This window comes from Siphateles boraxobius, unplaced genomic scaffold (genome assembly GCF_051911475.1).
Source record: "Siphateles boraxobius isolate OS27281-9 unplaced genomic scaffold, OSU_SipBor_1 30, whole genome shotgun sequence".
Classification (NCBI taxonomy): domain Eukaryota; kingdom Metazoa; phylum Chordata; class Actinopteri; order Cypriniformes; family Leuciscidae; genus Siphateles; species Siphateles boraxobius.
The window spans coordinates 4,573,594-4,600,732 of record NW_027508920.1 but is presented as its reverse complement, the minus strand read 5'-3'; the positions used below and the strand labels follow the sequence as shown (position 1 = coordinate 4,600,732).

Sequence of the window (27,139 nt, the reverse complement as noted above, 5' to 3'; positions counted from 1 at the left end):
CGACGTAACGTCTCCGTTCCCTACTCAGGGAACGAGGGTTACATACGTAACCGAGACGTTCAAAATGCTGACACTCAAACAGATCGTGACTTAAATCAGATCCGAGGACTGGTTTGTCATGATAGATCTAAAGGGCGCATACTTCCATCTCTCCATCCTCTCTCATCACAGGAAGTTCCTGAGGTTTTCTTTCCTGGGCAAAGAATACCAATATCAGGTGCTTCCATTCGGTCTAGCTCTATCACCCCTCATTTTCACCAAATGCGTAGATACAGCTCTGGCCCCGCTCAGGGTCTGTGGAGGAGTCATCATCTTTTATTGCACATAAACTGCCTGGAGATGATGGCGGTCTTCAATGCATTGAGACACTTCCTCCCAGATCTTAGGGGCCATCATGTGCTTGTCTGGTCAGACAACACATCGGTGGTCTCTTACATAAATCAAGGGGGGGGGGGGGGTCTGCGATCGCGTCCACTATGCAAAGTGGCACACCAGATTCTCTTGTGGTCCCTAGGGAAGCTGCTCTCCCTGAGAGCAGTTTATTCCCGAGGGATCAAAATGTAGGAGCAGACTTGAGGCAGGCACTGAGGCCCGGGGAATGGAAACTTCACCACAAGGTGGTGAAATATATATTGGAGGTATTTCGACCAAGTGGAAGTGGATCTTTTGCGTCTCAGGATACGACGCACTCTCCACTTTGGTTCTCCCTTTACACATCCAGCTCCCTTGGGGCTGGACGTTGTGGTATAAACATGGCAGAGGCTACGTCTGTAAGTTTTTCCCCGATTACTCCGCTCCCAGGATTTCTGGAGAAGGTCCGACGGGACGGAATAAGTCTACTACTAGTAGCGCCGTACTAGCGTGCTGACTGGTTCTCGGACCTGGTGTCCCTCCTCGACGGCTCTCCCTCAGAGATTCCGGTCAGGAGGGACCTTCGGTCTCAAGTGGGAGAGGTGGCCCATCACCCCAGCCCAGAGAAATGGAACCTGTGAGTTTGGCCTCTGACCCAACTGAGGTTGTGGAGACCATTCTTCACTCCAGAGCTCCCTTCATGAGGAAACTGTATGTATTGAAGTGATGGGTTTTTACTTTATCCTGCGGATCTCAGACAGTGGGGCCCAGTTAACTACCGATTGGTACAGTGCTGGAGTTACTGTTTGTTTTTCAACAGGGTTATCCCCTTCCACACTGAAGGTGTATGTGGCGCCCTTAGCTGCCTACCATGTCCCTTTTGGTTGTGTATCCCTGGGGGTAAACCTTTGGTGCACATTTCCTCCGTGGTGCCTGTAGGCCAGGACAGGAGTATGGTGGCTTAGAAAGCCTTATTATATAAGGAGGTATCCCTGCAGCATGTGGTATGCGGCAGGCTGGTCCTCTCTGGTCACATTCGTAAGGTTTTACAACTTCAACCTGGGCTCTGCCCCAGGTTCACAGGTGCTCTTGTCTTAGTTATGCTCTCAGTATTCACACAGACAGGCTCTTGTCCATATGGCGTTTGGGCATTCTCGTTCACAAAGCGTCATCGGCGCTGTGCGAGTTCCCTTGAAAGGGAACGTCTCAGGTTACAACTGTAACCCTAGTTCCCTGAGAAGGGAACGAGAAGCTACATCACTTTGCCATACTCCCTGCATTCCTGTGATCGACTTGCTTCGGCTAAATAATAATAATAATAATACCTTTTATTTATGGGCGCCTTTCAGGGCACTCAAGGACACCGTACAATATAAAACAAGGCAGTAAATACAAAGCATACAAATCACAAGCTACACATCAAACAATCATGTCATTAAAAACTATTCTAAACAGATACGTTTTTATCTGAACTTTAAAATGGGAAATTGTGATGCTAATGTGCAGTGGTAAAGCGTTCAATAGCTTAGGCGCCACACAACTAAAAGCTCTACCACCAAAAGAACTCATCTTGAAGTTTGGATCAGACAATAAGTCTGCAGAAGATGATCTCAAAGAACACAGTGGTCTATACAAATGAAGAAGATCTGAAAGATATTGAGATGCCAAATTATGAAGAGCTTTATATGTAAGGAGTAATATTTTGTAATGTACACGATAACGAACAGGAAGCCAGTGCAGTTGGTAAAGAATTGGAGTTATTTTGGAGTCAAAATTATGTGACTGAGTAACAATCCTGGCTGCTGAGTTCTGAATTAACTGTAATCTGTGATGTCGTTTTTCAGGAATACCAAATAAAAGGGAATTACAATAATCAATCCGAGATGTAACCAAAGCATGAATGAGTACTTCAATACAATGTTGAGAAAGTGAAGAACGAAGTCTAGCAATATTACGTAAGTGAAAAGATGCAGTACGTGAAATATTATTAATATGGGAACTAAAAGCCATCAAGCAAGCCATCAAGTATAACCCCAAGACTTGTCCCCTGGGTGGAAAAGTTAACCGGGCAATTATCAATAAGCAAGGTGAAGGATTGAGTTTTAGATAAAACAGACCTAGACCCAACATGGTGTTACGGAATGACACAGACAGAGGATCAAGATGGTAAATTGAGATTTATTGGAACACAGTAGAATAGTGAAGTGAAGGATGAAATAGGAATAGTAACTCTTGACAGACGTGAAGCGGCCCGAAGTAGATGGTGGGGAATAGCAGTGCACTCGTCTTGGGTTGATTGGAATGGCGTTCGTAACCTATGAAGATGCAAGGAACACACCGGAGAATGACTGGGAGACACAGGAAACCAGGAGAGCAGGTACGTAGAATAACCTTTGGATTAGAAGTTTGTAACACAGGAAAATAGTCCTTACTCTAATGAGACAAGAGAATAATGAAGCTCGAAGAGTGAGTTTAAATGCTGTGGTCGATGAAATGACTTGATAGGTATCAAGAAAAATGTGACCAAGGGGTAGAATATAAATAATAAATAAAAGTGGACCCAACACTGACCCCTGTGGAACGCCGTGAGTGACTGAGACAGGCTCTGAATGAGCAGTCTTAATCTATACAAACTGTTTCCTGTCACATAAATAGGATGAAAACCAAAGTAGCACATTATTTGCTACTCCAATGCAAGCCAATCATTCCAGAAATACAAAGGCAGCACTAATATCTAAAAGAATAAGAATAGACAGGAAACCAGAATCAGCAGCCAAGAGAAGATCATTTATAACCTTAACAAGAGCAGTTTCTGTACTATGTTTGGATCTAAAACTGCTCATAAACGTCAATGCTCATAAAATGCTCAAAAACGTCATGCAGATCATAGAGAAATAGAAAAGAAATAGAAGCTGACGCCGGTCAGACCGGATGTGCTTTTATCCTTTCCTGGTCGTGACATCACCTGCCCGTGACGTTCATCCTCGCCATTGGACTAGTTGACACAAGTGCTTCAGGCTTAATCATGCAGGGGCATTACCAAAGCATCATCGACGCAGCGTCTCGTTCCCTTCTCAGGGAACTAGGGTTACAGTCGTAACATGAGACGTTTACACAGGCATCTCAAAACAAACTGATAAAACCCCAGATAGCATGGTGACATTGATACAATGTTGACTCAGTGTTGATGCGTCAACACTATTTGCATTGATTTAACGTTACAAAGTGATGTTGCTTTAGTATCACTCTTGCACCCTCAGTTAATGGTGAAGCAATGTTGAGATTTCAACCAAAAATCAACGGTAATAGTATTGATTCAAAGTGGTATTTTATCAGCATCACTTTTGCACCCTCAGTTAATGTTGAACAAAAAATGTATGATAATGCTATTGAATCAACTATGATGTTGAATCTACATCACTGCTGTTGAATTGACACTGAAATTAACAAAAATAATCTTTGGTAATATGGTTTTATCAATGTTACAATGTGATGTTGATTCTAAATACATTTTGAAGAAACACTGAAAATACAACTGAAAAGGAATGTCAAACAATGTTGGGTCCGTGTATCAACCGATCATTCAATTATTCCATTTAATCTGGCAAACCAAAAACGAAATAACGAATAAATATTTTTTTCAAAAAATTGAAAACTGACGTTGTTTCCTTGATTTAAGTTCGAAACGGGAAATATAATAAACAAGGAAACCAAAACGAAAAAATGGGTCGAATTTACTTTATCTGTTTTTTTTTTTCTTTATTTGTTGTAGTAGGTCTAACCATTTCCCACAGTGCCGTCCTGCTTGCACTTTGCACGTGCGCAGTGGATAGTTTCAAAGGATTAGGTCGCTGAACGCTAAAAGAGGAGGGTCCGGTCCCAGTTGGTCAAACTTTCCAGTTCATATGGCACTCGAATCAAGTTAGTTTTAGGTTCGATATTTGCCAGACATTCGTTTTTCCATGCCACTGCTCTATAGAGTCGGCAGTCTTAAATATATGTCAATGCCAAAATTACTTTTAACAGTAGTCAATCAATTAATGTCGACATGAAATATTCGTTAAAAATAACCTTACGTGCATTATAGCTGCATATTTATACCGGAGATTGCTTTAACGCGCTGTCACGGCTAATGATGCTTGAGAGAAAGTCTGCCAATTACACTAACTGCGTTAAAACGTAGAATTTTTACCAGTTAAAAATACTTCTAACATTTAAAAACAGACATGTTCAAAATTCAAAGCTTGCAGTTGGTTACTGTTAGTAACAAACGTACCAGTAACATTTTGTCAATACCTCCCTTACTATATACAGTACACAAATATTAATAAGAAAAGAAAGGTTACCTAAAGTTTTTTTTCATGTTTCAAAGGTTGTAGTAATTCCCTAGTGACCATATTGACTTACTACAGGTGAAATTTGAACAATACCTCCTTTACTGTACGTACAGTACACACAAATGAATATTAAAATATTATTGTAATTCACCTAAAGTGTTTTTTCATGTTTTAAAGGTTGTAGTACGTTCCTAGAGACCTGACTGACTTACTACAGGTGAAATTTTAACAATACCTCCCTTACTGTACGTACAGTACACGCATATTAATATGAAAATATTACTGTATTTCACTTCAAGTGTTTTTTTCATGTTTCAAAGGTTGTAGTACGTTCCTAGAGACCTGACTGACTTACTACAGGTGAAATTTGAACAATACCTCCCTTACTGTACGTACAGTATACAAATATTCATATGAAAATATTATTGTAATTCACCTAAAGTGTTTTTTCATGTTTCAAATGTTGTAGTAAGTTCCTAGAGACCTGACTGACTTACTACAGGTGACATTTTAACAATACCTCCCTTACTGTAGGTACAGTACACACATATTAATATTAAAATATTAATGTATTTCACTTAAAGTGTTTTTTTTTCATGTTTCAAAGGTTGTAGTACGTTCCTAGAGACCTGACTGACTTACTACAGGTTAAATTTGAACAATACCTCCCTTACTGTACGTACAGTACACGTATATTAATATGAAAATATTACTGTATTTCACTTCAAGAGTTTTTTTCATGTTTCAAAGGTTGTAGTACGTTCCTAGAGACCTGACTGACTTACTACAGGTGAAATTTGAACAATACCTCCCTTACTGTACGTACAGGACACAAATATTAATATGAAAATATTATTGTAATTCACCTAAAGTGTTTTTTCATGTTTCAAAGGTTGTAGTAAGTTCCTAGAGACCTGACTGACTTACTATAGGTGACATTTTAACAATACATCCCTTACTGTAGGTACAGTACACACATATTAATATTAAAATATTACTGTATTTCACTTAAAGTGTTTTTTTTTCATGTTTCAAATGTTGTAGTACGTTCATAGAGACCTGACTGACTTACTACAGGTTAAATTTGAACAATACCTCCCTTGCTGTACGTACAGTACACAAATATTAATATGAAAATATTATTGTAATTCACCTAAAGTGTTTCTACATGTTTCAAAGGTTGTAGTACGTTCCTAGAGACCTGACTGACTTACTACAGGTGACATTTTAACAATACCTCCCTTACTGTACGTACAGTACACAAATATTAATATTAAAATATTACTGTATTTCACTTAAAGTGTTTTTTTTTCATATTTCAAAGGTTGTAGTACGTTCCTAGAGACCTGACTGACTTACTACAGGTGAAATTTTTACAATATCTCCCTTACTGTACGTACAGTACACATATATTAATATGAAAATATTACTGTAATTCACCTAAAGTGTTTTTTTTCATGTTTCAAAGGTTGTAGTACGTTCCTAGTGACCTGACTGACTTACTACAGGTGAAATTTGAGCAATACCTCCTTTACTGTACGTACAGTACATACATATTAATATGAAAATATTACTGTAATTCACCTAAAGTGTTTTTTTTTTCATCTTTTAAAGGTTGTAGTAATTCCCTAGTGACCATACTGACTTACTACAGGTGAAATTGTAACAATACCTCCCTTACTGTACGTACAGTACACACATATTAATATGAAAATAGTACTGTATTTCACATAAAGTGTTTTTTTCATGTTTCAAAGGTTGTAGTAATTACCTAGTGACCAGACTGACTTACTACAGGTTAAATTTGAACAATACCTCCCTTACTGTACGTACAGTACACAAATATTAATATGAAAATATTATTGTAATTCACCTAAAGTGTTTCTTCATGTTTCAAAGGTTGTAGTACGTTCCTAGAGACCTGACTGACTTACTACAGGTGACATTTTAACAATACCTCCCTTACTGTACGTACAGTACACAAATATTAATATTAAAATATTACTGTATTTCACTTAAAGTGTTTTTTTCATATTTCAAAGGTTGTAGTACGTTCCTAGAGACCTGACTGACTTACTACAGGTGACATTTTTACAATATCTCCCTTACTGTACGTACAGTACACACATATTAATATGAAAATATTACTGTAATTCACCTAAAGTGTTTTTTTTCATGTTTCAAAGGTTGTAGTACGTTCCTAGTGACCTGACTGACTTACTACAGGTGAAATTTGAGCAATACCTCCTTTACTGTACATACAGTACATACATATTGATATGAAAATATTACTGTAATTCACCTAAAGTGTTTTTTTTTCATCTTTTAAAGGTACACAAATATTAATATTAAAATATTACTGTATTTCACTTAAAGTGTTTTTTTTTCATATTTCAAAGGTTGTAGTACGTTCCTAGAGACCTGACTGACTTACTACAGGTGAAATTTGAGCAATACCTCCTTTACTGTACGTACAGTACATACATATTAATATGAAAATATTACTGTAATTCACCTAAAGTGTTTTTTTTTCATCTTTTAAAGGTTGTAGTAATTCCCTAGTGACCATACTGACTTACTACAGGTGAAATTTTAACAATACCTCCCTTACTGTACGTACAGTACACACATATTAATATGAAAATAGTACTGTATTTCACTTAAAGTGTTTTTTTCATGTTTCAAAGGTTGTAGTAATTACCTAGTGACCAGACTGACTTACTACAGGTGAAATTTTGACAATACCTCCCTTACTGTACGTACAGTACACAAATATTAATATGAAAATATTACTGTAATTCACCTAAAGTGTTTTTTTTTCATGTTTCAAAGGTTGTAGTATGTTCCTAGTGACCTGACTGACTTACTACAGGTGAAATTTGAACAATACCTCCTTTACTGTACGTACAGTACATACATATTAATATGAAAATATTACTGTAATTCACCTAAAGTGTTTTTTCATTTTTTAAAGGTTGTAGTACGTTCCTAGTGACCTGACTGACTTACTACAGGTGAAATTTGAACAATACCTCCCTTGCTGTACGTACAGTACACACAAATTAATATGAAATTATTACTGTAATTCACCTAAAGTGTTTCTTTCATGTTTCAAAGGTTGTAGTAATTCCCTAGTGACCATACTGACTTACTACAGGTGAAAGGTTTTAGCTTTATCATGCTTTCAACGTAATAAATAAGCAACACCCTTATTGTAAAGATTTAAGTTACAATTTTGTTACAAAGTCCCCAAAATACAGATATACAGTGGTAATCTATATTGCAACATGAAGAATAAAGGAGACATTTCTACAGATATTCTTTAATGAAAGAAAGTGTATCAAACTACAACTATTCTTAATGTAAGAAACAAGTACAGTTTTAGTACAAGTACAAGCTTGATTCAACTGTTTAATTATGTACACAGTGAGCACAACCATTGTGCATGTTTTCCAGGTATCTTGTCTGGTAGTCCAAGGCAGCATGCGTGGTACAATCTTTGGCACTGTTCACATTGTATCTTCAAAAGTAAAGATAAATGTACCATTAAAAAAGTATACACACTACGTATTGTATTGCTATGGTATTCTTAAGCGCTTCTTCTGAATTCAGTAATTTTACCCAAACCATGTTGATTTTGGGCTTTAGTTCCTTACTTCCACAGTGTGAACAGTAATCCTCATTGGATTCTACAGCAGAATATTTATTTATTTGGTATGTATGTATGCATGTATGTATTTATTCATTCATTCATTTATTTATTTTTAAAACATAAGTTTCAGTATGTATTATCCTTTTATGCTAAAGATATTATTTAATCTTCTTATTCTTAGACTGATAAGGTACATTAAATCCAATAGAGTATTCCTATATCTATCATATAGAGTTACTGGTAAAACTTTACAATAAGGTTAATTAGTTAACATTAGTTAAATACTTTAGTTAACATGAACTAATAATGAGCAATACTTCTACAGCATTTATTAATCTTAGTTCATGTTCATTTTAACATTTACAATACATGGAAAAAATCAAAGTTTGTATTTGTTAACATTAGTTAATGCACTGTGAACTAACATGAACAAACAATGAACAGCTGGATTTGTATGAACTAACGTTAACAAAGACTTACTAATGTAGTAACAAATGTGGAGATAGTTGTCAGTTCATGTTAGTTAATACATTAACTAATTCTAAATAATGAACCTTATTGTAAAGTGTTACCAAGTTACTCGATGCTTGTTATATTACCTGAAGAATGAAGAATCTCCTTAGCCATTTCTTTTCTCGGATGAACAATGTTAATTGGACTGGGATCAATGATGAATGGATCAGGAATTGCCGGAAATTTCTCGATCACCTCTCTTGCCATCTGAAATTGAGGCAAATGTTTTATGCAAAGGTAATTTTTCTGTAGGCCTACAATTTTAAATATACCTTGTAACGGTTGTAAATTAATGTTTTATATAATCTGCAGAAACAAAATGACATGTTGTCATGACTACTATGTTGTCTGTCTAAATCTTTTGTGTTTGGCTACAATTAAAATGCAATAAAAATCACCTGCATAACCAACACCCCACAACTCGTTGCATCTTCCTGCACTGTGTGGACAATGGTGCTGGGTTTCCATCTTATGTTTACCCAGTCTCTTTTGCCATGTAAATTGAACCGTGTCCTAAAATATTGTCTAAAAGGAAATTTTTAAGAATTAAAAAATATATATATGTAACAGATTTTTATGTAACAGATGTAACAGATTTTTTTTAAGTACATATTATATATTTTTTCTCATTGGTCGTACCGAAAACGTTCTGCTGCTCCTTTTGAGTCCTTGAGGTCAGCAGGGTCAACAACAAATATTTTCTCTGACATGGCATGAAGGAACTACGAATTTATTTCCCAGGTTGGTTCCATTACAGAGAAGGTAAAGAAAAAGATATAAGATAATGTGATTATTTTTTCCCCTAATCAAACGTATATGTAACCACATATTCCAACCAAAATAATTTAATATTCACCCTTGTTTATATACAGTTTGCATTGGATTAACATTACTACTGTAAAACTGTGAAATGCATCATATTTTCAATTCATCAAATGTTTTGCTTACCACAAACTTCCAGTGATTTTCGTTTACATTTACAAATCCCACTGCACCATCATAATTTTCAAAGTTTTCCTGTAAAGTAATTTAAACTGTTAGACTGAATATAATCCAAGGTATTTATAGTTGCAGATTAGCAGGCTGCACATTAATTCGGTAGCATACACAATATGCAGAGTATTCTTATCATATTTCAAATACTTCAGCCTAACAAACCATAACGCAAACCATAATCACTCTTAAGTGTACACATAATAAATTATAATGATTTTTTCAAAATATGTTTTAGTATTGTGCCAGACCAGTGACTCTATTTCAATGTCATCTATTGTAATTCCAATTGTATGGATCATGCTTTTATGCTGTTGAATTTTACTTTCTTCAAGCTTTGTCGTGAAATTTCCTGTATTCCTTTGAACAGGATAACTTCTGTGGTGTAGTGGTTTAGGATGTACAGTCTATTTGTGCTTGTACTTTTATTCATAGTGGCATGCATATAGTACTCTATTGTATGGAAAACATTAAAAAGTGAAATGTTTCTATGTCCAGTATTGAAATTCCATTTAGTTTAAAATCACTGATCATGGAAGTACAGAAAAGTTATACTAACCTCTCCCATCAAAAGATTGTGAGGCTTCAATGAAATAAATTCCTTGTGTCTAAGAGACATCCTCCAGGTCATGTTGTTTGCTGATTTTTGGACAGCAACAATCACCTCACAACGTTTCTTGTCCCACAGATCTTCTACCTGTAACCACAAAGGCAAAACAAGCAGTGATTTTTACATGAAATACTTAAAAATACTGTAGTGTACTTTTTCAAAGTAATGTAATAATTATATTGTACATTGAATTGGACATACTTCCTGAACATTTATTGGAGTTGTCTCCAAAGTAGCTGAAACATCATTGCCCTTATCAGTGTAAGTATCACGTCCAGCAGCCCCTGTGGTGGTCAGTGTGGACAAGTCTACCTTCTCGATGCTGGAAGTTTTGAATTGTGTTTCACTGTGATTCTTTGTATCACCATGCCTTTTTGGCTTCATTGTCTGTGTGTTTTTGGGAGCAGATAAAGCCTCTCCAACCTTTGAAGTAGGTTCCTGTTTTGTATTCGTTTTTGGGACAGTCGTGGAGATGTCTTTCATCTCAGTCCTTGAGTCTGTGAGTTTTTTTTTCACTAGCTTCATTCACTGCAGTCGAGCCGTGACTTTTGAACTTCCTTGGCTGCTTCTTTTTAGGACCTGGTATTGATTAAGGGACAGAGTAAAACTTGGACTGTCCCAGTTTGGAACCAGTCTTTTCCTCTTTTTTGGCCCATGATTCCTCAGAGAATTTGATGTCTTTTAAATGGTTTGTTGAGGAGTTTTTGTGAAAAGCCATGCTGCATTATGTGTTCAATGTACTTTCCTTGCAGAGAAGTATACATTTTTCGGACAAAGTTGCCTGGTCGCAGTCTGCGAGCCTTCATTAGGATGTGTTGCTTAACAATGGCAAACCATCCTTCTACATGGCAATTCGTTTCTCGTGTCTTGATGTCTTGTTTTTCGTCCTCCATCTTCCATTAATATCATGTCTTTGTCAGCTGCATGTCTTTGTAGATCACCCAACATGACTCCACTCCACATTGGAAAGATGGCCATGTATGTTTTAAAAAGCATTTGAATGATGCTTCGATAGAAGTACAAGTTTACTTCTGAAGACTCTGCCTCTTCAGCGACTGCTGTGATTGCCTTATCAAAAACACTTCTGAACAAAGATGAAAAGCGAGACCTTCCTACAATTGTTCTGGACTGCTCATCCTTATCATCTGAAGTATTCATCTGGACTCGGTTTTCAGTCATGTCTTCGTCCAGGGTGAAGCACTGAATGAGTCTTTGAAGAGCCTTTAAACTATCTTCTACCGAAGCAGTCTTTGTCCTTGTATGTAGGATAATGCGAGAGCCTGAAAGATCTGAATGGCTTCATCCAGAGTCTGGCTATTTTGCAACCTTGCGAACACAAAAATCACAAACTCCCTGTGTCCCTTGTCTGTCGAGCCCGTTCTCATCCTTTGGCGGCATATGTGACGCCATAGGACAAAACGGCGAAATACTACGCACATGGCACCCTTTAGCGTGAATATAACACGCGAACCCAAGGCGTCATAAAGTTGACTGGCATCCTTTAGCGTGAATATGAGACGCAGACCCTACCCCACACCTAAACCTACCCATCACAGTGCGTGTTATATTGACGATAAAGGGTGCCATGTGCGTAGTATTTCGCTGTTTTGTCATATGGCGTCACATATGACGCCAAAGGATGAGAATGCGTTAGTCTGTCACATGCCTGCAAATGGCCTGGGCAACAGCCTTAAGAACATGGGCTGAGCAAAGATGTATCACAGTGAAGCTTTTGGTTTCCATCCACTTCTCTTTGCCCTGGCAGATATCAAAACATCTGTCAAGGTATGACAGAACACTCTCTCTGTTGAAAGCCAGTAGAACAGCTTGTATAAGTGCCCAACTGTAGTCTGTTTCCACATACTTGATTGTCAGTGTAGTGAACTTTGACAGGTTGTGCACAAACTGCATTAGCCAGAAAGAAATAGATGGCACAGTGTGGTCATTGGACAGCATTTCAGCAACGGGCAAAGGTGGTGTGCCATGGCCTTGACCTGCCAAAATGAGGGCATAGTACAGAACTCTCTTTTTCTGTTCTGGTATTTTAGACACCACCGTTCCAGTGGCATCCAAATAGAGTGTTACTGGTGACATTTTTTTCTCATGTGTGTCACTAGGATTGAAATTCCCTTTTCAGTGTACATGTGACAGCTGAAAGGATCCACCTGGAAGTTCTGAATGTAACCTGGCGTTAAATTAATTTCCAACAAGACATTGTCATGTAGTGATGCAGCCTTTTTTACCTCAGAGGAAATTACTTTTAGGATGTCTCTGTTAAGAGACCTTGTTAAATTCCCAGCCATTATTTCTTCCACAGGAGTCCTCCTGAGCTTACTGTAGTACACTCGGCTCATTCCTTTATGGATGGCTTTTGCAATTTTTCCCCTACGGACATTGGATGCCTGGCGTTTTCTAGTGTGTTCTTTTAAATGGCAGATTGGTCCACGGCGATAAACAGTCATGAAAACTGTTCTCTGCATGATTGTGGGTTTTCTCTTCATTATAAAGATGTACTGAGCTTTGCACATTGGAAATGTGCAAACTGCACGTATGTTTAAAAAGGCACAATTTCTTTTCCTGCTATGCATCAGTCTGGCATTTTGGTACTTGAAGGCAAGTACACAGTTAGGGTTCACTTTGTTGAATTCCTCGTATATGACATGAGTCCATGGTTTCCTTAATTTCACAGAACCTATTGTTGGTTTTATTGCTCTCCATTTCTTCTTGTCAAGTGAAATCTTAAAGGTTTTCGGAACAGAACAAACCTTTCGAACCTTTTTTGGCTTTCTCTGCGGTAGAATCTCCTCTTTAACATTTTCTGTAGCTGTAACCAAGGAGTCCAAAGCATCTTTAACTGTTATTGACTCATGTTCGAGGTCCGTCCTTTCCTTGGTAAGATCTGTCGCTGTTTCTCTCAATTGTATTGAAGTATTATGTATGCCACTCTCCACGCTGAGTGTTTCTTCTGGAATTTCACTTACATTGACAGTAGTCCCAACAGTTTCCTGAACATCAGATTGAGCAGTCTTGTTGATGTTTGTTCTATCAGTTTCATCCTCTTGTAGCAACGGTTTTGTAACATCATCAGCACACTTCCACCCGGCATCATCAGTTTCTTCTTCACTAACATGTATTTCACTGTTACTGTCTGTTGAGCTCTGTAATGTAAAAATTGTTCCACTTTCTTTAGGCTTGTCATGCATGTGTCATCAAGGAGCTTCCCTTGAGTATCAGACAATGTTAAACCAGGATCTGGTGTCTGTCTCTTTTTAAGTTTCCTTGATATCAGCACCTGGTCTTTCAGTCCCATGCGGTTGTCATGCCAAATAACCCATAACCAATGTTTGTTTTGTTTGTTGTCACTTCCAAAAATCGACAGTGACAGATCTGTCCAAATCTCAGAATTATATGGAATGCTATGTTCAACATTCACTTTTGAGAACTGTCTCACGACAACATTGAAACCACCTGCTAAAGCCAACAGGTCCTTTGCTGCCTTTTGTTTCTTACCACGGGTCATATTCTACAAAGGTATTGAATAGACAAACAGTATCAAAATACAATTTAAATAGTATTAACAAAAGTATTACAATAACAATAATAAAACAGTAAAACTTTAACATATATCGTTGAAGTTTACGGCTTGAAAAAGTACATATACTATTTCACACATGCTACAAACTGTATATTCTGTAATGCAAAATAAATATAGATACAGTATTTGGCAATCTTAAGAAATTGATTATTTAAAATGTGTGAAAGCTTGTACTAAATACACATTTTTAAGTACATAATAATTAATTTTACATATGAACAAATAAGTACACACTCATAAGCACAGACATTAGGAGTCCAAGCAAAAAGTACTGAACCCTTAATGCATTTTCAATCATTTGTATTTTCTTCTTCATATTATTATTGATCTTTTGTCATCCTCAGACCCGCATACAAAAAATTATAATAAAAAAGCACATTTTTATTAATTTAATCATAGTTGAGTCAGAGGCTGATCTAGAGGCCTATTTGTAGGTTTAGCCCATAAAGGCTTTTTTGCCTGTATATTGCAAACACCAAGATTACATGGCAATTTTCCTGAGTGTCTAATGTCTGATGCTAACAGCAAATTCAAAAAATTCTAACCAAAACCCAGTGGAGATTAAAGACTGATTACTTTGAAATCAAAAGCTATAAATGCATTTGTTTAACTTACATCAGCTACTTGTGCTTGAACCCCAGTAATCAATAATATATTCCTCGTAGCTTTTTTATGCTAATATTACTATCAATATATAAATAGGCTAATAAAACACCACAGGCTAGTTTATGCTCATTGACAGTCGACTGGTAGTCAGGATTATCAATTGTTGTTTTTACTCACCAGTTTTGAACGCTGTAGATAAGAAAAAAAGAATACAAAATAGCAGAAAAAAAGAATAAAAAAACAAAGAAACATATCACACTGATTCGGTAATATAAGCGCGGAAATCGAGCCGTTCGCGAAAGCAACTATGATGCGCTGTCTCAACTGTTTTCAAATTAAAAATCCGTCAGAGGGCAAAATAAAGATTTTTTCTGAAATATATTTTATATTTTTTTAAAATCTTTATATTTCTGTCTGACTGATTTTAAAAATAATGTTTTTATGAACAAAATATTTTTTTAGTAATTAATAGATAAAAATAAATAAATCTTCATATTAATTTTCAAAAGACAAATTAAAATAGTAATTTAAAATGATACTTCGAACGATGTCAGATCTATTGTGGACATGTACATCGGTTTTGTATGTGAATATATAGTAAAGTGTAATTTACTCATTCAAATATGATGATTTGATGCTCAAGAAAACATTTATGATTATTATCAATGTTTAAAACAGTTTTAAATTATTTTTAATTATCCTTAAATTAAGGATTCTTTGATAAATAATAATTTCAAAAGAACAGCATGTATCTGAAATAGACTAAATTAAACACTACTGTTCAAAAGTTTGGGGTCAGTTAAAAAAATTAGAGGGGGGAGGGGGGGATGAAAGAAAACATTATTCCTCAAGGATGAATTAAATGTATCAAAATTTACTGTAAAGACATTTATAATGTTATAAAATATTCTATTTTAAATAAATAATATATTATATTCATCAAATAATTAATATTTAATTCACAAATTGTATTAATTATTAATTCATAATAATTAATAATTAATAAAAATTGTACACAACTTTTTTCAACATTGAAAATAATAATGAATGTCTTTTTAGCATAAAATCAGCATATTAGAATGATTTTCTGAAGGATCGTGTGACACTGAAGACTTTAATTCACCATATATATATGATGAATAATGTAGACGTGTCAGTACTCTTTTCTTCACAAAATGATGTAGTCTAGAAGATTTCGATATAATTAAGTTGAGGTAAGCATGAAAAGGAGTAATTATTTAAACCACTAACAGTTATGTGTGTTAACCAATTACATTATGCAATTAATAAATAATATTAAATAAGATTGTAATATGTTCAATTGCTTAAAGGTGCAGTGTGTAGTTTTTAGCGGCATCTAGTGGTGAGGCTTGCGAATTGCAAACACCACTCTCCCTCCATTTGCAAACACGATTTCGAAGCTACGGTGGCCAACGTAGGATAAAGTCAAAGAGGATAAAGTATGTCGTCGTCTGAGTCAGCAGAGAGTAGCAAGTCAAGCAATGAGGTTTTTTTTATATTATATTTTATATTAAATTGTATTTACTTAATTATTCAGTAAAACCACATGTTATTGCGATTGTTATTTTTAATTGTTCATTATTGTGTTAGTGTTTTATTCACTGACTTTAATTCTTAAAGCTTGTTTCCATGCTAGTTAGTACAAGATAAGAGCTATGGATAAGAGCATCAAAGCAGCTACGTAAGGGGAAATAGTTAACGTTACGATTTCCGAGGCATCACTCGGACAGCATTGCTTATACACGGTTTCAGAGTCAGGGACAACCTGAATACGTACCAGAGGTAACTGGAAGAGGGAGAGGGAAAGGTAGAGGGAGAGGAAGAGGAAGAAGGCGGAGAGGCAGAGCGCAGAGGTGTTGGAGGTGCAGTCAGGGAAAGGAGAGGCAGAGGAGGAGCTACCCGGATCGATGGCTCAATAGAGGATGAAGAAAGAGTGTTAGCCCTCCAAAGTAACCGGAGAGCTGTTACCGAGGTTTGTTTTTATAAAGTTATTGTAACGTTATTATATTCTGACCTGTCTGCACTTTATGACATCCAAGCACACAATGATAACGTTATTTACATAGTAGCTCTGTTCACATGTACCCCTGGTACTGTAACGTTAGTTAGTAGTTGAATGTTTTCATAGTGTAACCTGTCATTTACTGGGCAACAATGATTATAGGAAGCCATATTACACAAGTTTAGCAAATACTGGCCAGACTACAAACCCCAATATGGTACCATATTGTCAACATATTTAATATTTAAAATATGTACATATTTTATCAGAATCAGAAATTATGTATTGATAACCTATTGGATACTCTGGGTCACATTTGCTAAGCTTGCATGTCAAGATACTAAGGAGAAGAAATCACTATATAAAGTAGGAAATAAAATTTTAAAATATAATTCTAAATAAAATTAATGACATTGACATAACTTATATCATCAGCAGAAGTGTAATGATAAATAGTGCTAGAGCATAAAATACTAACAGTAATAATGAGTACTGCTATTGTTCATTTTGAGTGGATACAATATTAAAAACAACATTATTTTGACATAGTAACCAGAGTATATAAATAGAGAATATTGCATATTGATTATTTTTCCCTGTGCCCCTTTTCTTCAGAGACTTCTACAGGAGATGACCCTAGAAGAACACAGAGAGCTCTCCACCCTTCTGCTTGAGAGACAGCCAGGCCTGGTCTTTGATGCCTTGATAATGCATCAGCGCAGACACGGTGCTCCACCTTCTGCTGGAGTCCCAGAAGTACCTTGGTGTACTTGTGGTAACTGTCGGGAAATGCCTACGGACCAGGAGAGGAAATGCTGTGGCCAGGATAAAGCAAATTGTGTGAGCCTAATGCCCCACTTCTCCCAGTACTGCCTTGAAGAAGGCTTTATTCGCAATCACAGACAGTACCGGGAGGACATTACGGCATTAGGCAACATCAGGGAGCCTGGGGATGACAACAGAGAGTACCGTTATGGAGCCTATAGACACTTCATCTATTGGCAACATGGAGCTTTAGGCCAGGGAAACCAACTTGTCATTCCCAGTTGTTGTGTTTGGAGGATCAGGGACAAGTTCCCTGATCCTCAAGGACACTACACTGGTTTTATTCCTGGACTATGCATTTCCTTCCAGGCCCTCTGGCATGTTCATACAGTTTACACAAGTACTCACAAATCTGCCTCAGCATCATCAAGGCATCAAAAAAATGTACATATTTAATATTTGATATATTACTTTTATATATATATTTATTACTATTGTTCCCGTCTTTATTTAATTTTAATCTATGTTTTATAGTTATATATTTTGTTATAGTTGTTCAACTGCAGTTCTATGTTATTGAAAAAATAAAAGTTAAGAAATAGAAGCACATGGTGTTTTATTTTCCATTATATACATTTGAACATGTTTTTATAAAAGTATGACAATTTCAAACTTTGCCTTCAAATTATCAAAATCAATTTTATTTTTTTATATTTACATAATATGGTACATCTGTAGCCTTACTTATCATTGCTTTTCAAAATTGAAAACTTTAATTTGGGCTACCTACTGAAAATAATATGCGCTGTTAACAGTGTACTTAGCAGAATAAGGTGAAAATAGTTGAAAGCTATGACTTTGTCGTTGAATTGAAGTTCTTTCCATCGTGATCCTGCTTGACAAGGACACATGCAAGGTGATCTCCTATGGGGATCCTTCCACATCAGATGCTGGTTGGAGTAATGGTCCTGTTGAATACAGTGCCATCACACGGTTACAGACTATATTGTACAGCAAATATCATTCATTGACATGTAATAGGGTACAATATAGTTATCAAATATTTTATTATATTTTTGTTCAAGGCCCTGAATTTCAGTGGCTTCTACAATGACATCAAGATGCTCATCTCTGTAAAGAATTACAAAAGAAAGTTGTGTATATCCCACATATGCACATTCAACACTAGATATAGACCAAATATAAATTCAAATTACACAATAATCATAATGATCATGTTTATAATCAAAGATATTAGGACAAAATTAATACATCATAATGCACGTTTTACCTGTCTGTTCCACTGGAAGACCCTATACTAGACAATGCTGGAGCTGGGACTTTCTAAAGGCTTTATCTTCAAGGGAGTTGATGTTGCAGGACCTGTCTCGTACCTGGAGAAAAAACAACAGCATCAATAAATGAAGTGCTACATGACACAGTCGTATACGACTGTAATACATTACTGTTTTGTAATTCACAATGTGTAACATCTTGTTATGGTTTGCTCATCGGGCCTAATAAACTGAACATCCCAAAAAATATGACATCTATTGCAAGTATGATCACCGACAGACAACATAGCAAACGTAAGCCAAGAGTGTGTAACATTGTCACTGTTTCTATACAACAGTCCATTATAAACCGAAATCATAGATAATGTTTACAAATCCATGGTAAGGTAAGGATCAAGGTCCTTAATATGTAATATAATTATACTAATCAGCTAATTGTCTCACGAACGTAACCAGCAAATTTCTTCCCACATAGCAAACCCATAATACAGCGAGGGAGAAGAACTGAGTTACATGAAACAATCTAAGTTACATATTTTAAAAAACTGACACTTGGTGTCTATGGCTAGCTATGTCTAGGTATTGCTAACATTATCAAACAACAGTTTTAATTTTGATTGTTAAAGTTTGAATATCTTACCTGTCCAGCAGAAAACAGGCAACCTCGGCGTCGCTTTGAAAGTCCTTTTCCCTCATAAGACCCTTCCATCTGGGTAAAAGCCACAACGATGTTGATCCGCGATTTTTGTCTACGAGTCTGCCTTATTTTTCTAGCTTCATCATACTTTCTCTTCTTTGAAGCAGATTTACCCGATTTCGAATCTTTTCCTGAACAATAACTGTGGTCCATCATTCTCCAGAAATTCTGCCGCTTTTTTTTCTGCTGCTTACTATTCCGGTTAGATACGAAACGCGCTCTGTAACGATGTTTGTCCGCTGTCGGCTATGGTAGAAATATGACGTCACAACATGGCTACCTTCATAGAAGGGGATTCCCGCGCCTATGTAGATATAAACGACTCATTCTAAGGTAATACAAACTTTACGGTTCATTAAGTAAGGTCTTTATACACCACTAAACACTAAGTTATGGATTTTATATTGCATTTCTGTCAATAGATCCACAGAAATATTACACATTGCACCTTTAAATATGTTCGTTTTCCCAAAGTACTGTGCAAATGTTGTTGCAAATTCAAAGTCCTCAAATCGTGTCTCAAAGAAGTCGAAGAGTCGAAGCTCCAGGTCTCAGAAGAATGAACTTTATTGACAAACAACAAAGTGAGATGCCAGCTGGCCATCTGTACATATGACTTGCAATAGTCAAGCTTCAGGTCTTATTCCTTTTCTTATCACTAGGTAGCTAATCAGCTATCTTTTTCTTTTTTTCATCGTCTCGAGATTCCGTTACCATTAGAATCATCTTTGTGTGTATATATATATATATATATATATATATATATATATATATATATATATATATATATATATATATATATATATATCAGGTAACATGACTCTCTGCACCTGCAGTGTCCTAGTGCCATCCATCATTTTCAATTAACATGTTAGTACCATCTTGTAACCACACACATCATCTCTCTGAGCTTGTTGTACTTTTCCATCCTCACAGACCCTTTGACCTGGTTTAACCTGGTTTCTGTCTTAGACACAGCAATACAAACTTTTAAACACACTTGAAAAAACTGAACTGAGGAAATATTTTCATTCACACACATTTGTTTCATTGGAACATTTATTCGGTCATTTGAATAAAAGAAAATATAGTAGTTATGATAATATAAGGGAACTTTATCAGGATGCATATTATCCTGGATCCATGAAATAAGTGGCCTTTAAAAATAAAAATCTGCTGCCTCTACGGGAATTTAACATAGGGGTGTCCTTACGTATGCACCCTTTATTTTAAGGAAGAACATTTATTTATTTAGATACATTATTCATTCACAAAGAAAATTGGTGTCCATTGGTGTCCTTAAAGATTGTATTTTTCCTAATTTTTTAATTAACGTATTAAGATCAATTTCCAAAAGGTGACTTTTTTATTACTCTTTTTAGTCAACTGTAGCATTGGTGTATTCATTTATGCTTAGCACTGTACATATTTGTGTACTGTACATACTACAGATGAGATGTTCACAATATCTCCTTTACTGTAAGTCAGTATGGACAATAGCTAATTACTACAACCTTTGTATCTACAACTACAACATGAAAAAACACTTTAGGTGAATTAAAATAACATTTTCATATTAATATTTGTGTATTGTCCGTACAGTAAAGGAGGTATTGTTCAAATTTCACCTGTAGTAAGTCAGTATTGTCGCTAGGAACATACTGCAACCTTTGAAACATGAATAAATCCTTTAGGTGAATTAAAATAATATTTTCATATTAATATGTGTGTACTGTACGTACAGTAAGGGAGGTATTGTTAAAATTTCACATGTAGTAACTCAGTATGGTCACTAGGGAATTACTACAAGCTTTGAAACATGAAAAAATACACTTTAGGTGAATTACAGTAATATTTTAATATTAATATGTGTGTACTGTACGTACAGTAAAGGATGTATTCTTCAAATTTCACCTGTAGTAAGTCAGTATGGTCACTAGGAACGTACTACAACCTTTGAAACATGAAAAAACACTTTAGGTGAATTACAGTAATATTTTCAGATTAATATGTGTGTACTGTACATACAGTAAAGGAGGTATTGTTCAATTTTCACCTGTAGTAAGTCAGTATGGTCACTAGGGAATTACTACAACCTTTGAAACATGAAAAAAACACTTTAGGTGAATTACAGTAATAATTTCATATTAATTTGTGTGTACTGTACGTACAGTAAAGGAGGTATTGTTAAAATTTCACCTGTAGTAAGTCAGTATGGTCACTAGGAACATACTACAACCTTTGAAACATGAAAAAATACTTTAGGTGAATTAAAATAATATTTTCATATTAATATTTGTGTACTGTACGTACAGTAAGGGAGGTATTGGTAAAATTTCACATGTAGTAACTCAGTATGGTCACTAGGGAATTACTACAACCTTTGAAACATGAAAAAACACTTTAGGTGAATTACAGTAATATTTTAATATTAATATGTGTGTACTGTACGTACAGTAAAGGAGGTATTGTTCAAATTTCGCATGTAGTAAGTCAGTATGGTCATTAGGGAATTACTACAACCTTTGAAACATGAAAAAACACTTTAGGTGAATAACAGTAATAAATTCTTATTAATATTTGTGTACTGTACGTACAGTGTTGTAAACTTCTTCCTTCTTCAGTGTAGAAAAACTCAGAAGCGAAAACCAGGAGACTTATTTAAGCAGGATTCTTTATTTGCTGTAGTCTGCTTCGTACCCAAGTTAAGTCAAGTCTAATCTAGTCTTTACATTGTAATTCATATACATTTCAAGGGGGAGGGATTACATTGTGATGAACAAAGCATGTAAATGAGCTGAGACATGAGAGCAGGAAAGGCATAGACTTCTCGTACTGAGATGAGACAAATGGTCTCAGTAATAAAATAGCAGGTGTTCAAACTTGCTCAGCATTACTCTTCACCCGGTAAACAACGAGAACAGGAAAAGCCTAGCCTTCTAGTACTGAGATGGGACAGTCAGGAATATCCCGCTGGGAACCCCTACCGTTTGCAGAGATTTCCTGGTCTCATCATTTCTAAACTTTCTCAATATAAAATACTATTGTATTGGAAATCTAAATTAAACATTTAAATAAATTTGTAATCCTACATTTCCCCCTTTGAGAGTTCTAAATAACTCTGACAAAATACAAATTTAGACACTTAAAAGTTAATTCTTGTAACTTGTAGCGACAATGAGTCTTACATTAAATTAGCTCAAATTATATATAGGGAATTTAATAATTAATCATGAATGATTAATATATTGCATATTACAGTTAAATTATCGAAGCTGAAAATAGATCGATTGTATATATGAATGATCACCATAATGGGTTATGGTTCGTCATTAATATATCAATAGTCTTATTACAGATCGATTATATGAGATAACCTTAAATGGAATTAATTTAGTTATCGAACAATCTGTTTGTCCAGCAAACGGCCGTAAGATTAACTTATCAATTTTCAACAAAAAGTATCTCTTTCTTATAATTCCAAAAAAAGCTATTTTCTGGCCATGAAAAATCACCTTATTGTTATTATAAAATTTAGGTTACTGAAATAGTAACGAATTGTAAATCTTTGTAGCTAAAGGGTCGAACACTTCATTGACTTTATAAAAATGAGCACTTTAGACAATTAGCCATCAAGAATATAATGGTTTTAATAAAAAGAAACTACGGATACAGAATTCTACATTTAAACCCGGGATACATGTATGTACAATAAACAGTAAAACTAACGAGACAAACGAATAACAACGGGAGTGAGATTGAGTGAGAGAGAGAGAGAGTGAAATATATATATATATATATATATATATATATAGAGAGAGAGAGAGAGAGAGAGATAGAGGATGAGAAAGTGAAACTAACGGTCAGGATGAGAGAGATCTCCGGGGTGATCACAGCATGGCAAAAATCACAGACAATAACCCTTAGAGAGGCAACAAGAAATCACATCAATCAAATCAAATCAATAATCTATACTTGCGTATATGGTTCTCTTTGTGTGAGCTGAAGAACGCAGAGTCGTATGCGTGTTTGTCCTTCGGCGCTATAGGCTTGTTCTCTCGTGTCTTCCGGGGCGGGCAGACTCGCGGGAAGTTTTAAAGGTTCACCGAACGTGAAGTTACCAAGGAAATCGTTCAGAGTTCATCTCCCTCGGGAGGGAGAGGCGAAAATGAAAATAAAACTTAGTAAAGAAAGGAAAAGAAAAGAAACGCGGTGTAAAGCTCCCTAAGGAGCCATGGGACCGGAAACCTCTCACAGGGAAAGTGCTTTCTTTTACAAAATCCTGTGTCAGTTTCTTATAGAGAGGAGGGGTTCACGCCTGCTTCGCGTATGTGAACCAATCATCTTAGAGCATCTCGAGCGGGAAAAGTTCTTCTTTGTCTTGTCAGGATAATTGATGATGCTATAAAATTTTGTCATTTCTAGCCAGAAAGATTGTACACACAGAACAATACATGTTACTGTAATATCCTATGTATGACTGGTTTAGTCAAAACAAGACGATCAAACAGGTACCAAGAATGGCCGGAAAGAGTAGAAGAAACATAAAGTTACATTCATATGCAGAATTACACACATTTAATGTTCACTCACACGACTATAAAGCCATAATACCGGCTACCATGACCTAGGAAAGATCAAATTAATGTTTATACATTTCTTAAGTGGTTATACTTATAGAAAATATGTAATTGCAGAGTCTATTCCTCTTTCTTTATCAGAATTCAAGTGGGAGCTGTGATTCCCTTGGAATTCCTTTTGGGGGTCATAAAGTTTTATGACCTAGCAAGAGGGAGAGTTACAGAAGATGATACTGTTAGGTAATCTTTCTTTAGAAATACACTTAAGATTTGAAGTAACAGACCAGTCTCCAATTACATCTATAGAATAAGACAAAACTAATTAGATATGCATGCATACAGGAAGGTTAGATACAATTCTGTGTTATATACATTAAGGACATTCCTATCCTAAGTTGCACACAAAGGACGTTTGTGTGCGGGTATGTGTGGTGTGTGTGTGTGTATCCTTAGGGCATATTGTCCATCCGTGGTGTGCACCACGTGAGGGTTTCGAGAACAACGGGGACCTGTTTCTTGATTGCGCAATGCGTCATAAATGGAGTTAATCAATGACCTGCTGGCAGACATTGGGGCACCATTTCACATGATTCAAGGTTTTGTGAATTAAACATATATGTGTTCATATTTGTTCAGTAGTGAAAGGAAAACAGGATTCGGTCAGTAGCTACATATTCCCCCTTTTCGTCGGATGAAGTCCCTGTGTGAACATCATCGGACGACAATCATCACAATGGCCGACTGGCAGGTGAATCCTGATGGTCATGTAGCAGGTGGACCATGGTAGTAGGGTAGCAGGTGGAACCTGATGGTAGGATGGCAGGTGGATCTTAAAGCTGAGGATTCAGCTCGATGAGGTTTGGCGTGGTCTCTGACTTGGCACCCCCTTTCCGGGGATTCCGTCTGAGACCTTCAGGCACGGCTTTCGTGAGCTCGGCTGTGTCGCATCTGGTGGAGTCTTCTGTACAGAATGAATGCCACGCATAGTGTCAGAGTGTGGCTGATTACCTGTAGAGATGCACAGCACAATGTCGGCTGAGGTCCAGCCTAGGACCGCAGATGAAGTGTTCAGAACGGGCAGTCGAGACAGTGCTTGGATGGCTGTGTTGACCGGAGAAATGTCAATGAATTGGGACCCCCTTTCCTCGATACAGAGTTCCAGTTCTGGATCTAAGGTGAAGTTGTAGTTCTTGAAGGATGGGAGTTCCAGTGCTGTCTGGTACTCTTTGCTCGGAAGATGGTACAATGCCAGATCATTCAGGTGGAATATGGCACCTTTCGGGGCTTGAATCCACGTACTGTGGTTGAGCATGTTGACACGGCTGGTTGTGTCATGCTGGTCGTAAGTGAGAGTAGCTGTACGCACAGGTGTGTTAACGAGCCACCTGTCACCTACAATCTCTGCTTGCGTCTCTGTGACTTTTGCTCGAGGCTTAGCTTTGGCTGGGCAGCGTGTGTTGCTGACCAGGGGTTGCAACCCGCAGGTTCCTTAAGTGTTGTCTCTGAGGAAGGGTTTGCAAGGGCAGAGATAGTGAATGAATTTGGTGAGGTACACATGTGCAGGTTTGGGGCCAGGTGCAGCTGTCGTGGTAGGCCACCACATCTGGAATGTGTGCCTTGTTGTGGGTGTTGCTTTTCAAAAACCTGACATTGGCAATGTCTTTAAGTCTGTAGACTTGGTTTGACTCGCTGATCGATTGGTTCAAGAGCACATCCACTTCCCTCTGCTCGTGATCGACGTAGAGTAGGATGGCGCTACCCAGAGAGTAGGCCAGGTGTATTTGTAGAGGATCAGTTGGCCTGGTGATGGCGGAAACCAGCATAGTTAACACAAGGCTTAAGGGTTTCAAGTACGGTGGGATTCTACCCGTGGTTGGGCTGTCATTTGAGGAGTTAACCTCCCAAGCAAAGTCATTCTGGAAGACAGTAAACAGCGGTTTCATGCAGTTCATGGTCTGATTCAGCAGGACGCTGTGAATGTTGAGAATGACCATGTTCTTCTCAATGTCTTGCCGATGGTTTGGAAAGATGCACTCTGCGTGGTGAGTTGCTCTTTTAGCTGTGAAAGTTCAGTCTGGATTTCAACCACATGCTGTTTCACAGTGGCTATGTTTGCTGTCTGGACACTTGGCATACCAGTGTCGAACAGAGTTCTGGCGGCAGCTACGGCTCCGAGCAACGCTCCCAGGAACCGTTTTGAGTGTTAGTTGGTGCTTTAGAGTCCTGATTGTGTAACAGTCACTTTCCCAAGTTGGTTGGACATGTGTTCGACCTTGGCCTTGGCGTGAGAGAGGGAGTCCTCTGTCCATCGGGCACTTGCCCAGCTGTATTTGGCTACGGTGCTGGGGTAGTGTGCTCTGTAGGCCTTGTGGGGCTGGATGAGTCGAACATGCGCTTGATGGGTGTAGGTCCTGCAGTCGGTGATCAGGAGTCTCAGTCGTTATCTCGGTGGCAGCTGTCCTCTGGATGGCTGACAGCACGGCATGGCAAACCACAGCAGCAACCTGGTACAGACAACAGGGAGAGAGAGAAAGAAAGGGGAGGAAAAAAAACCAGCGAGGGTTGTATTTGGTTGGACTGGGCAGTCTTTTTATTTCATGGGTGGCAACTAGGTTTAGCTTGCCTTGGCCCATGTTTTGCCACATCTTGCTGCTGGCATGTCGCTTGCTTCAGTGTATTGTCAGTGGCTCTGGTGCTGTGGTTTGCAGCGCATGATGCGTCATGGACGTACATTGGCCTTATCCCCCCTTTGCGCCGTTGCATTACACGTCTTTGCATTGTGGTGTCAGACGGTGCACACATAGAATGCAGCTCTGTGCACGCAGCATGTGCTTGGTGTCATGTCGTGTTCTGAGTAACTGGTTGTCAGTGAGTGTAGACGGCAGTCAAGGGTTGGTTGGAGGGGTCTGAGAGGTGGTGAAGCAAAGTCTGTATTGTGTCAGAAGCCCGCATGTTCGTTATATTTGTGTTTGTAAACAGCGGAGCTAGCGTAAACTGCTGTGAGGTAGACAGTTTAGGTTGTAAAGTTCTTATGCTGTGTGTAATCACTTCAAACTTCAGGGTGGGTGGGCGGGTTTGAAGTGACCACAGCTAGTCGTTAAGTGCACCAGGCTTGGTGAGGG

At 37.2% G+C, this 27,139-nt stretch overlaps 1 protein-coding gene across 1 annotated transcript; it reads right to left on the bottom strand.

Moving 5' to 3' along the window:
- Positions 1-8,000: 8,000 nt before the first annotated feature.
- Positions 8,001-13,979, bottom strand: LOC143757410 (uncharacterized). Its single transcript, XM_077248521.1, has 7 exons — positions 10,658-13,979; positions 10,406-10,543; positions 9,802-9,870; positions 9,493-9,575; positions 9,252-9,378; positions 8,940-9,060; positions 8,001-8,208 (listed from the first exon to the last, which is right to left on the bottom strand). Exons 1-7 carry the CDS (start codon positions 10,979-10,981, stop codon positions 8,198-8,200), a joined length of 873 nt encoding a protein of 290 aa, XP_077104636.1. The 5' UTR covers positions 10,982-13,979; the 3' UTR covers positions 8,001-8,197.
- Positions 13,980-27,139: the final 13,160 nt, after the last annotated feature.

What these genes read in the sequence shown, in the direction of transcription:
- LOC143757410 (XM_077248521.1), bottom strand. Translation starts at nt 10,981, where the DNA reads ATGAAGCTAGTGAAAAAAAAACTCACAGACTCAAGGACTGAGATGAAA. An exon ending in CTCCAATAAATGTTCAGGAA is followed by an intron (nt 10,544 to 10,657) that starts GTATGTCCAATT and finishes TTGTGGTTACAG; the next exon opens with GTAGAAGATCTGTGGGACAA. An exon ending in GTGGGGTGTTGGTTATGCAG is followed by an intron (nt 9,061 to 9,251) that starts GTGATTTTTATT and finishes CCTCAATTTCAG; the next exon opens with ATGGCAAGAGAGGTGATCGA.